Below are 13025 nucleotides of genomic sequence, written 5' to 3'. Positions count from 1 at the left end.
TGGAAAAAGAGTTTGTTGCAATGTCTTGAAGCCAATTTAGCTTATAATTTGGTTAAAGTGTCGAAGAGTAAACACCATTGCTTTGTTTTTGAAAATGATCCAGATGCATGCTACACCTTAATTCTTTTATCATAAGTCTTCAATTAAGAATTGGGCATAACAATAAAAAAGTTCCATATATATTCATTGTAGTAACACTTATAACAAAGGATGTGATATCTTTATATGAGCCTCGGAGGCTCTGCCAGTCATGAAAATACAGGAAGGAAGACTATCTTAGAAAGCTACCAAATCTAGAGTGGAAAAGAAAACTTGAAAGGCTTGGCATGCAATGACAAATTGCATGAAAGGCTTAACTCGCAGATTTACAAAGCATAGAACAGCAAAAGGGTTATTTACAACAACATACAACATAATGGAGGAAATGAACTAAATCCCTATTTTTATCTACAGTCTGCACCTCATTTTGACATCATGCCACAAGTATTATCATATTCTGCTGCATTTCAAAAGTATTTCCTGCTTTCATAAATTACAAAATATTGTCCCCAAGCTTAGCTAAACTGAGATTTCTGGAAATACATAGGAGCACAAATTCTCAGATAGTATGGCAACATGTAAATCGCATAATGAGCATGAACCCAAAATGTATGGAAGGCACCTATATCGTGGGCATATGTACCACAGGCACCGCGTAGGTATACAGGAATTTTTAGAGGGTTGCTAATAGTCAATGACTGTTATTTCGTTATTCCTTGAAATGCAACCTCGAAACATGATTCTTAATACTTAATAGCGTTAAGAAACCAATGAAACCTGGACATGAATAGAATTGAACAACCTTTATGTAATGTTCCTTGCAGAGTGTGACCAATTTATAGTAGCCCTTGCAAGAGTATCAATCGGATCAATGCATTTTTTAAGAAGTGGATCATCTGGAGCTAAAAGGGAATGCATATCATAAGATGCCAGAACCACCATACTTACAGCTCTCACCAAAAGAACCTGTAATGCAATTCTCAATAAAATTCTTGCCCCTTCCATGTCCTTCCTATGTAATGCCTCAAGGGCTGGCAACACTACATGCTCCATGGTTGCTTTATCAGGTACAACAACCTCAAAACCCTGCAGTTGATCACCATCCAATATAAGTTAAAATGTTTCATTGGTCGGAAAGAATAAGTAGCTAACCAAAATACTGTGCTACAATTCTTCAGAAGTAGAGAGGATTGATTTACTTTTCTACCAGAGATCACCTTTGGTAGAAAACATAATGAAATATTATTGTCTACTGAACTAAATTATAGTTATGGATTCCTCCAGCAAGCTTAGAGACTTGTTAACAAACTCAGTTTTGTACGGTTTCAGTGAAGACAAACTATCTCCTTTGTAATATTTTCTATGTTAGAGACTTTGGCTTGAACAAAGATCCTAGGCTGCATCCTTCTCATAAGACTCAAACTTGGGGAAAACTTCACAAGCTGGAGAGTAAGAATTGACTCATCAGCTTGCAAAAACTGGGAAAACGATTGACTAAATACAAACCCAAACCACTTAACTAAAACTAAATTATAAATCTTATCATTAATTTAAAATTTTGATGTCAAAATTGTAATTTTTTGAAATAAGCCTATAACTTGAAAGTTACAAGGTATTTGCAAGGTTCATCATCAAATGAACAAGTACCTTAATGGCACAGCAGTCCAAACGGTAAAGTTCTGGGTTCAGGTATTACTCTTTCCAAACTTTCAACATGGTATTAGTTGACATCTAAGCTCTCAGCTAAAGTGTTTCTTGAAATGAAGCGTTGGAAGTAATCTACACTTCTAAAGAGAACTTGAATGGGTTACTCTCAGATGTCCAGGTAGCTTAGTGGGTTCAGATATTACTCTTTTCAAACTTTCAACATGGTATTGGTTGACATCTACGCCCTCAGCTAGAGTGTTTCTTGAAATGGAGCGTTGGAAGTAATCTACACTTCTAAAGTGAACTTGAATGGGTTACTCTCAGATGTCCAGGTAGATTAGTGGTAGAGCACACATGGCTATCCAGCCAACTAAAATGCACATCATACAAGAGAGTTTTCAAAACAATGACTAAATGTCTCCTTCGTATAATGTGCTTTTAGTTTGCTGAATAGACATTTCCGTGATAGAGCAGCCCCCTGCAAATCCCAGCCCAAACAACCTTCCAACATAGCTCAGAAAAATGTCAGACCCTGCTCAAGTTGACTCCACTCCAGGTCTGAGGGGGATTTAGGCACTTAGAAGTGACAAACTACACTACGACCAGATCATGAAATGTGCAAGTTGCTTAGAATTAAAGTAACCGACTGAACATTGTCAAAAGCACTGGGTTACTCCTAAAGCACTTGAAGAGGGGATTTGAAACCTAAGTTTGTTTAGGTTTCCAACGTAAATTAATAAAAACTTACTCTGCTCGACTTCATAGAGAGCTGACCCTAAATTCAAAGTTCTTGGCTACTTGGAAAGAGTATATAACCATGGGACGGGTTGGATATTGCCATGAATTCTCTAAAACATTGTTACCTAATAGAATCCAATGGCAGTATTTGCCTTGGTTGATCTTATAAGATCCAACAAAGGGACGCGGTGGAAGTGTGCGATGCAAAATGAAAGGCAACAAAACATATGGTACCAAAGCCAGTGTTAGCGTTGGTTAGTCCTTGGCCTGTCTAATCTTTGTAAAATAATTGAACAAGAATATACTCTGCTTGGTTTGCAGATAACTGACTCGAGTAATTCTTTCGAAAAGACCATAGTGATTATGAGATAAATCAGATATCATCATGTAAGTAATTGCCTACTTTAAAGGGCAGTTGTAACCACTAGATGGATGTATAGAATAGAAGTCTGTTATCCAATTATCCAGAACTGCCCAGTGCAAAAACTCACCTATCCTCAATAAATCATCTTGGAAAGACCATAGTGAGTTGTAACTATGAGTCAAATAAGTTATCATGTATGTGATTGCCTACTTTAGAGAGAAGTTGTATCCACTGAATGGATTCGATTTTATCATGCATGGAGTGGAACTCTGTTAACCAATAGAACTCTTAAGATGAATAAGTTTGCACTGCCCAGTGAGTATATAATCCAGAACTGCCCAGTGCAAAATTTCATCTATTCTCAGTAGCTCAACTCGGAAAGACCACAGTGAATTATGAAATAAATAAGATACCATCATGTATGTGATTGCCTACTTTAAAGAGCAGTTGTAAGTAACTTGTAACCACTCCATGGATTCGATGTTCTCGTGTATAGAGTAAAACTCTGTTATCCAGTAGAACTCTTGAGGATAATGAGTTTCCACTTTCTGGTGACTATATGATCCAGAACTGTCCAGTGCAAAATCTCACAGCTCTATTCCCAGTAACTCAACTCAAAAAGACCATAATGACTATGAGATAAATAAGACATGATCATGTATATGATTACCTACTTGAAAGAGCAGTTGTAACCACTAGATGGAATCGATGTTATTGTTAGAAATAGTCATAATAAACTTGTAGATCTGTTATAGACGTGTCTGCAATAGGAGCCAATAACAACTGAGTGTTCAATTTGACTTTAAACACCTTCAGTTTGCTGTCCTGTTTTGTCAATTAGCTGTCAATCTTGATCACTTTGTTGTCAGTCTCTTTAGCAGATTTATAGTGCAGATAGTTGTGTCACAGTGTGTATAAATATGTAACATTTGATGAAATACAAAGATTGAGTTATTCAGCTGTTCGCAATCTCTGTTACTTCTGCTGTTTTGTTTTCCTAATTTGGTATCAGAGCCCATGGGATATCTTGTTGAAATATGAGGCCATAGCATCGTGTGAGGGTGAAGTGTTTCCTATGACAGAGCATATGCTGTCAACAATTTCTTGTTAGCCCGTTGTTTTTAAATAGTCATTTCTAATTGCTAGATGAATTCCTCATCTGACTCCATGTGAGAAATTCTGCAGTTTAGTCAGAGTACTATGGCCCATCCAAAAGCCAATCCTATAGCTGCTGTTTGCCGGGTGTGTGAATTTTAGCTGCTAAGTTTTCTTTTCTGCCCAATGGTATACAGTTGGAGGAATTTGACATGCATGATGTTTTTACCCAAATTTCTTTTTCCATGGCTTCCATAGAAAATACAGAACAACAAATGATGTTCGCTGTTTAAGATATTGGACACTTTGAGGTAAAAGAAATCTGTTGCTGAGTAGTGCACTACACCTATAAGAGCTGGAAAAAAATCAATAGTTGTAGAGGAACTAGCAGATGAAGATACTGATGATGGTATCTTATTTTGCACTACACTTTATGAAATAAGTAAGAATCTTAATATGGATATATGAGCACTACACTTTGAAGATAGGGAGAGATTCAGTAGGGGTTAGATTAAATCTTAATAGTCCGAGATGCTTGTGGATCAGAGAAACTATACCTCATGGGGTTATGACACGTGAGGATTGGTATCCAATAGTTAAGGGAAGATCCAAAATCTGGAAGTTCAACATCATACCTTTACAAGGGTGATGAGACACTTCATGTGCAAATGGTGATGTTGGGAACTTGGATAATAGCTAGGCAACTATACCTACAGTTGGGGAACGGTGTGATGCAGTTGGAGAGCAGCTTGAAGATGTTTTACTGGTCCAAGAATTGTTTTCAAAGAACAGCTATATAATGTACTGTTTTGTATTATGTTGCTAGTCAGTTTAATTCCTAGTTTGTAATATGTAGAGATATGTTAGGGGTCAATCAAAATTCTATTATTCCTTAAGGGAGAGTGTTAGAATAAGTCATAATAGAATTGTAGATCTATTATAGAGTGTCTGCAATAGGAATCAATAACAGCTGAGTGTTCAATTTGATTTCAAACACCTTCAGTTTACTGTCCTGTTTTGTCAGTTAGCTGTCAATCTTGATCACTTTGTTGTCAGTCTCTCTAGCAAATTTTAAATTTATAGTGCAGATAGTTGTGTTACGGTGTGTATAAATATGTAGCATTTGATGAATACAAACATTGAGTTATTCAGCTGTTCGCAATCTCTGTTACTTCTGCTGTTTTCCTTTTCTAATTCTTATCATGTACAGAGCAGGAACTCTGTTATTCAATAGAACTCTTTTAAGGGTAATAAGTTTGCACTTCCTGGTGAGTATATAATCCAGAACTGCCCAGTGCAATATCTCGCCTATCCTCAGTAACTCAACTCGTAAAGACCGTAACGACTGAGACAAATAAGATATTATCTATGTGAGTACCTACTTTAAAACAGCAGTTGTAAGTAACTTGTAACCACTGAATGAATTCGATGTAATCATTTATAGAGTAAAACTCTGTTATCCAATAGAACTCTTAAGGATAATAAGTTTCCCCCGCCTGGTGAGTATATGATTTAGAACTGCCCGGTGCAAAATCTCACCCATTCTCAGTAACTCAACTTGTAAAAACCCATAGTGACTATGAGATAAATCAGATATCATCAAGTATATGATTGCCTATTTGAAAGAGCAGTTGTAACCACTGGAAGGAATCGATGTTATCATATAAAGAGTAGAACTTTGTCCAATAGAACTCTTTTAAGTATGAAAAGTTTTCACTGCCTGGTGATAATATAAACCAGAAGTGCCCAGTGTAAAAACTCATCTATTCTTAGTAACAGTGTAACTTAACTACCCAGATGCAACCTTTTAGGAATCGCCATGAGCTATTCCCAAAACTCATGTAAAACTTCTAGCTACTATCATGACCTGTAATACCCAAAACTTAAAAATGAATCCTCCTCGATTCATCGTGCAAAATGCCGAGGGAAGCCTGTTTTAATTCAATCTAAATATTTTTCAATTGAATTTCCAATTTCCTACACTGTAAACGCTGTTGGAAGTTCAATTCACGCCTCAACAAATTAGATGACATTTTTGGGCTTGCATTCTATATCCCACTAGACATTTTTCTATTTGGTACAAATTTCCAATACCCATATAGAAAAATATAACGTTTTAGATTGAAATTATAAGCTACACCCCAAAGTAGCTCCTACTTAATTGGACCCAAAATAAGGGCAAATGAAACGTTAGGAAAAAAAGTGTCACCTGTTTACTAAGCCTGTCCTGATAAAACCCAGCTGTCATGGTGTTCTCGGTCCCAAGAAGGCCAATCTTGACATTGCTTCCCGTCTCGATGGGCCTGAGATTCGCTTCCTTGAGCTCCTGCGCCACACAGTCGCCCATATGCAGAAAAGGAACTGAACAAACCTGTGAAAGCTCCTCATACCACGCATGTGAAACATGGCAAGGCATAACAATACAACACGCCCCGGCGCCCTCAAGAAACAGAATTTTCTCCTTGAGAACATTAGAAACACGATCCCCTTTCTTCCTAGAAGACCGCAGTTCGATTCCCAAACTGAGTTCCTGTTTCAGCTGAGGATCACTGCACAGCAACACAGGCAGGCTGCTTCCTTCCGACTCTTCAGAGCTCTGTTTGAAGAGCTTTCGCATGAAGTCTGCTGTAGATAGATCGGAAACGCCCCCGATAATCCCCACCGTATTGGGCTGATGAAGGATACGGCTCGAACCCGAGACCAGTCGTGCGGAGCAGCGATTGGCATCGGCAGGTGTCTTCTCGCTCTCTTCTTCTGTTTCAGGTAACAGAGAAGATTTTGTGGCAGATAGAATGAGGGCATGGCCTTTTACTCGTCCTCCTCCTTTCAGTTGGAAGAGCAGATGCTTCTTTTTCTTCTTCTTGTGGTTGGTGAGAATCGATCTCCAGCCCTGCTGTGGGTCAGTAGTGTTGCAGATCGAAGATGGCCAATGCAGTGCAGTCATAGGAATGTATTGCATACTCATGATCCCATTAAAGAAGCCCCACCCAACTGTACAAATGGCCTCGGACTGTATTATATTACGCTGTTAACAACGGTACCGGACTGATATACAGTTTTTTTTTAATTTCTGAAGATTGATAGGTATAATGCCCTGCCCTTCCTAAGATGACTGGCCCATCTGGCAAGTCTATGGTAAACAGAATTCAAATCAATAAAATTTATAGGAAAACTACCCTGTTTCTTCTGCTTGTCTGTCTGAATATAGAATAGAGAGAATGCAATCATTTGTGTAGATATATAGATAAAGAAATACCTCTAGTATCTACTAGTACTTGGGCTGATCAAGGTGATTTTTTTGGTCATTACCGGTCACATGGGATGAATGTGATTTGAGAGATATATTTGGGTGTTATGAGGGTCTTTTTCATTACAATGTGGGGATGATCCTGGAATCAACACCTTCGGAATTGGTAAATTTTGAATCAACCTCATGTTAATTTTGAAATTGCGCCCTTTAGGAATATTGTTTTTTATTTTTTATTTAAAAAAGTAAATATCATACTTTAAGGTATTATTGAATGTTTGTTAGGCATATATAAATATTCATCGATCAATTATTGCATATTTATGTTTTATGTCAAAGTTATTTTGTGTAGTGTTTGGCCAATAAAGTTATGTGAATGTGTCTATTAATCATTTAGTAAAACCTTTAGTGTTGTTATTAATTTTTAAGAATTGTAATGATGAAATTTGCTCATACATGTCAAATTTTATTTATTTTTCTCTTTTTTGAGGAAATGTGTTGATGCATTTGCATAATTACAAATGGAATGATCGTGTGAGAAGCTACGCTCACTTCTCTAGTGTTTTATCAATTTATACATGAATATCCATATACATTTAACACTATCATATTCTTTATATGTGCACTCTTATGCATCCACTTTATCTACTCACTTATCACACTTGTGTATGCACCTAGGTTCGATTATCCATTTGCCACCTAAATTAAACAATTTGTTTACATTGGGAGAAGTTCATGGTTGGAGGGTCGACCTTGCAATCACAAACTTGTCTCCCTCCATTTTAAAATATAAAACTAGAATTTGATTAAATCACTCCATTCATCCTCCCACCTTGAGCTAGTTAAACACGTGTTTGGTGCAATTTGATGGTATATGCTGGTAGTTGATCTTGTAGTCACAAACTTCTCCCCTTCCCTTCTATATTAAAATTCTACATTGAAATTTTATCAATTGGCTCCATTTCTCCTCTCACTTTGAGTTGACTAAACACTTGTTTAGTACAATTTGAAGTTATTTGCTAGTATTAAAGATAATTAATTCATTCATTGTTAAAAAATTTACACACATATGTTGGAGAAACAAAAGAACTCACAAGTGTAGAAATCTAACCAGCAAGACATGTTATTAATTATATAACATAATAAATTATTCAAAAAATAAAAAATGGCTCACAATCAAAAAAACAATTTTAGGAGTAGAGAAGAGGTGGCCACAAAAGATGATGCAATGGTAAGGGTCATTAACAAGGGAGATTAATGGAATCTGAGCAAGTAGAACTATGTTCATGTGATGGCTACAAGAGCAAATAGTATTCCTTTTGTTGTTAGGTTTTCAGGTCAAGTAATAATAGCATTTATAGAGGTTTCATCTCTTCAGTGCTAATGAAGAGATCAAAGAAAGGGAAGTAGGAATCCCCAAGTATAGAGAAATGGACTCTCAAAAAATGGGATAGGGAGTGCCTTACCCCATTAGGAGCTACAAAAGCATAAATGTCTCTCAACAATAAGGTGATAGAGATATGTGCAAATGAATTATAGTTAGTGGTGGATTTCCTTAAGGAGACGTCATTTTTCATTAAATGGACAGTAACGTGGGCAACTAAGGATAGAATTTAGAAGTGGTGATTAGAGAATTGGGGTTTAAAAGTAAGTATAAAATCTCTACCCAATGGTTTCTTTTTGGTAGAATGTAAAACAAAAGAAAACAGAAAAAAAAATACATCAAGGGGCTTTAATGATGGATGGATATGGATTTTATACTACCGATTGGGTATCCAATTTCAACCCTCTAAAACGTACAATTGAAAAAATACCCACTACCTTCAAAACATTGGAATGAAGAGTCATAAGGAAAATTAATGAGGCTTTGGGATCTTATATCAAAGTAGAGGAAAGTTTCTTATGAGGAGAGTTCATGATCTATGTTAGAAATTGAGTTGAGATGGACCCAAATTTAGCCATTTGGGACAAATTGGAGCTAATAATAGAGACATGCATCTGGAAACAAAAAAATAGAAAGGAAAGAAGAGCAAGGATGATTGTCCCCTACTCGAAATGGGAAGCTTGAAATCAATCAAAAATACATTGAGAAATCATCACCAGACTGGAATAGGGAAAGGGAAAGGAAGGAAAACCACATAGGAAATGTTCGGCCAAAAGGGAAATGTTAAAGGACAATTAAAAATCACTAGAATGTTGAGATTTGGGAATGGAATGAACCTTCCTAAAGAGTAATGAAGATCTCATCATGGAATGTTAGGGATTTAAATGCCTCTAACAAAAAGTGCTTGGTAAAGCACCAAATGAAATCACAAAAATTAACATGTATATGTTGTAGGAAATGAAATAAAAAAATTAGCATGTATATGTTGTAGGAAATGAAATCAAAAAGTGAAGAAATGGAGTTGATGAAGAGGAAAGAAAAACTTTGGATTGTAGAAATAGTAACAGTAGTAGGAGCCTCAAGAGGATTAGCTACCTTCTAGAAACCTCAAGAAACCTCAACAGGTGTAATTGGAAAGAATAACAAAAAAATAAAAATTGGCTAGGGTGTAAGATAAGAAGTTTAATAGATAATCTCTAGTTTGTCTTAATAAATTTGTATGGTCCCTCTTCCCTGCTAAGAAAGAAGAAAATATGGCAAGAAATAGAATAGTTCTTCTCCATGTCCCTAAATAATTTTTTTGTTAAAATAGGAGACTTTAATGTGATCCTACACAACCAAGATAAGCTAGCAAGCGTGCAAAGGAGGTACCAATCTCATATTAATTTTGAAGACTTTGTAGGAAGGAAAAATCTCCTAGAGGTACCAATGAAAATGGGATCTATACTTAAGACTAATAGAAGAATGGAATTTTACGACATAGAAAAAACTTGGATATATTTTTATTTGGAGGAAGATTGTGTGAGTTTCATATCTCTTAGAAAGTATCCCCTACTACAGTTCAGGTCACTTCCCAATCCAATTGGATATTGTAGGGGAAAGAAGGCTAGATAGGCACCCTTTCAAGTTTGAAAATATATAGATGCAAGAGTCAATTTTTTTGAATTTAATTGAAAGATGGTGGGAGGAAGAAACCCTATCTGGAACAAAGATGTTTCCTTTAGTGTCAAAGTTAAAGTATGTAAAAAGGTAGTTGATTAAATAGAATAGAGAGCACTTCAAGAATATGTTTTAGAATAAGAAATATATAATTGGTGAAAAATTAGGGTTTCCACCATTAGTGGGATGAAAAGCGCTAATTTGTCATTAAATTCAAAAGAGGAATGGGAATCCACTAGATTCAGTCACAAATCAGACAAGGGCAGAATATTGAATGAATTTGGGGTTGATTGTGTGATAGTTATATTCCTCTTTTGTAAATTGAATTATTGAAACTAAGTAAAGTGTTGAAAAATGAAGGTAAAAATAAGGAAACATTGAGCTACAAATGTGGGATTTTTGCATTCACCTGGATCCGAGCAGTATATGCAAATTTGGACCTAATCCCTAAAAAAGCTCCAAAAATGTCATGACCATGGTGTTAAACAATTTTGATACCGGGAGAAAACTGAGAGGGGGGAGGTGAATCAGTTTTCTTACAAGTATAAAAGTTAATGCATATTATAAACTTTATATCGGAGCACAAAGAAACCAACACAATGAAAGATAAAACATGAAAGCACAGTACACACAACACCAATATTTTGATGTGGAAAACTTGGTAAAGGGAAAAAATGTTGGCATTTGGCATTATAACAGACAATGGGAGATTGTTGGCATTTCAATAAGGATATTGAGAAGGTTGTTGATGATTATGGATATAACTGATTAAGGATGTTTACTGTCTTGATATTATTATTTTGTCATTGATGTCAAGAAATTGATTTTCTAATTCAGTATGATGTTGCCATATCTTGAGAAGTATGATTTGAAGAGTATAAAGATGTTGGTAAAAGACACAGAAAGAATATGATAAATAAGGGGATGAATAAGGTATTCAATGGGCAACTATTACCGAGTCAAACAATGATGAGATCATGATGTTTCGATTGTTTTAACATCATACATATGTTGTAAATTGTAAGGTTAATACTATACTATTCTACCGAGCAAAGAACCTAGTCGGTAAACCCTAAGGAACCTAGTCGGTAAACCCTAAGGTTATCACTATCGGTTAATGAAGGCAGAATGTCTACCGAGTGAAGTTTAGTATTCATTGAGTTATTACCGAGTTGTAACCGAGCTGTAACAGAATACATTAAATGGTTACATGTGTTATTTAATGAAGGAAGCTGATGAGCTAAAACTGATTAAATGATTGGTATGTCGTGCATGAAGTTTGTTAATGAATCTATGGCAAAGGAAAATTGGCATGAAGATATATAGCTCAGATTGAACCGCAATACCCTAGCACAAGTTCCAAGAAATGTATGCAAGTTCCAAGGCAGGGTAAAACATTTTCAGATCGAAAGATACATTGAACCTGGCCAAAGTTTGAAGATCTGATGGCTATGATTGATCATGGAAAATGTGATCAAGGAGATTAAGTGGTTGGCGAATTGTTTATAAATAGGGAACTATTGATAAACAATGCATGCAGGCAAATGTATGCACAGGGATGCTATAGAATGATTACTGAGCACAGAAGCTTGAAGACCTGTTTGAATAACATAGTATAGAAGCCCAGCAGATGGACAAGATTAGTTCTATGTCTAGATTGTATTGAGAAAATAAGAATCTGCTTTAGCATTTTAGATGTGAAGTTGCAGATAGATTTTATTACTGTTATTTTGTGAAGTGACAGAAAATCTCTTAACCGAGTGGACTTAACAGTCCTATTTGTAAAACCCTCTAGCAAGGTGACATTCTGATTGAGTGTTTGAAATCCTTTAACAAGGTCACTTCTAACAAGGTGAAGATCCTAACAGATCTGAGGGAAATCCCTTAACCGGGTCACATCTAGCAATGTGTTTGTAATCTTTAACAGGATTTGCTTTTAATCGAGCATACTCTAGAAGAGTATATTTCTTAGTGGGTCTGAAATCCCACAGTGGTTTTTCCCTATTTGGGTTTCCACGTTAAATCTGGTGTTATGAGGTTTATGATGTTTATATGCTTTTGAGTTTGCATGTTTAGCAGTTTTGGTTATATTATTGAAGTATATGTTACCAAGGTTGAATCTGATGTTTTTATGGAAGATTAAGTTTGTATGATTCACCCCCCCCTCCTCTCATCTTGTTGGCTATTGGATTTGTACTTACATTAAGTATTAGAACTATCAATTGGTATCAGAGCTTTGGACTCTGGAAGAAAAGTTTAAAGGTACTTGAGGCAGAGATCCAAAGATGTATAAGAGGGATGCACCGAAGCTGAACAAGTCAAGTTTCTCTACATGGCAGAAAAGGATGAAGTTGCACCTATCAGGAGTTGGAGAATATGATGTATATTATCTGGAGAATGATTTCATCACACCGAGCACCTATCCATTGACAATGGAAGAGATAAAGGCAAAGCAAGAACATATCCAAGCAATGATTGAAATAACATCTACATTGACCAACTCAAAGTTTAATGATCTAGAAGGCTGCAATGATGCAAAGGCTGTGTGGGATAAGCTCATATCAGTATATGAAGGAGATGAACATGTTCAAAGAGTAAAAGTAGATAGTCTAAGAGGACAACTTGAAACTATGAGGATGAATGAAGTTGAGAACATAACTCAGTACAGTACAAGACTAAAGGAGATTGTCAATCAAATCAAAGCAGCAGGTGGAACTATTAAAGAAAAGGATATAACAAGTAAGTTGTTAAGAACCCTTCTATCGGCTTATGCAATCCGAGTCTCTACAATCAATGAATTGAGGTATGTACCTAATATGCCAGTTTCTTTAGATGCTACTATTGGTAAGCTA

General features: G+C 36.0%; 1 protein-coding gene across 1 annotated transcript; it reads right to left on the bottom strand.

The window, feature by feature from the left end:
* Positions 1-157: 157 nt before the first annotated feature.
* Positions 158-7194, bottom strand: LOC131061906 (uncharacterized). The gene is made up of 2 exons (XM_057995755.2): positions 6093-7194; positions 158-1125 (listed from the first exon to the last, which is right to left on the bottom strand). Exons 1-2 carry the CDS (start codon positions 6846-6848, stop codon positions 844-846), a joined length of 1038 nt encoding a protein of 345 aa, XP_057851738.1. The 5' UTR covers positions 6849-7194; the 3' UTR covers positions 158-843.
* Between the last annotated feature and the right edge of the window lie 5831 nt (positions 7195-13025).

The sequence above is a fragment of the Cryptomeria japonica genome, chromosome 9 (assembly GCF_030272615.1).
Source record: "Cryptomeria japonica chromosome 9, Sugi_1.0, whole genome shotgun sequence".
Classification (NCBI taxonomy): Eukaryota; Viridiplantae; Streptophyta; class Pinopsida; order Cupressales; family Cupressaceae; genus Cryptomeria; species Cryptomeria japonica.
The sequence above is the reverse complement of the archived record's forward strand: the minus strand, read 5'-3'. Positions and strand labels throughout refer to the sequence as shown.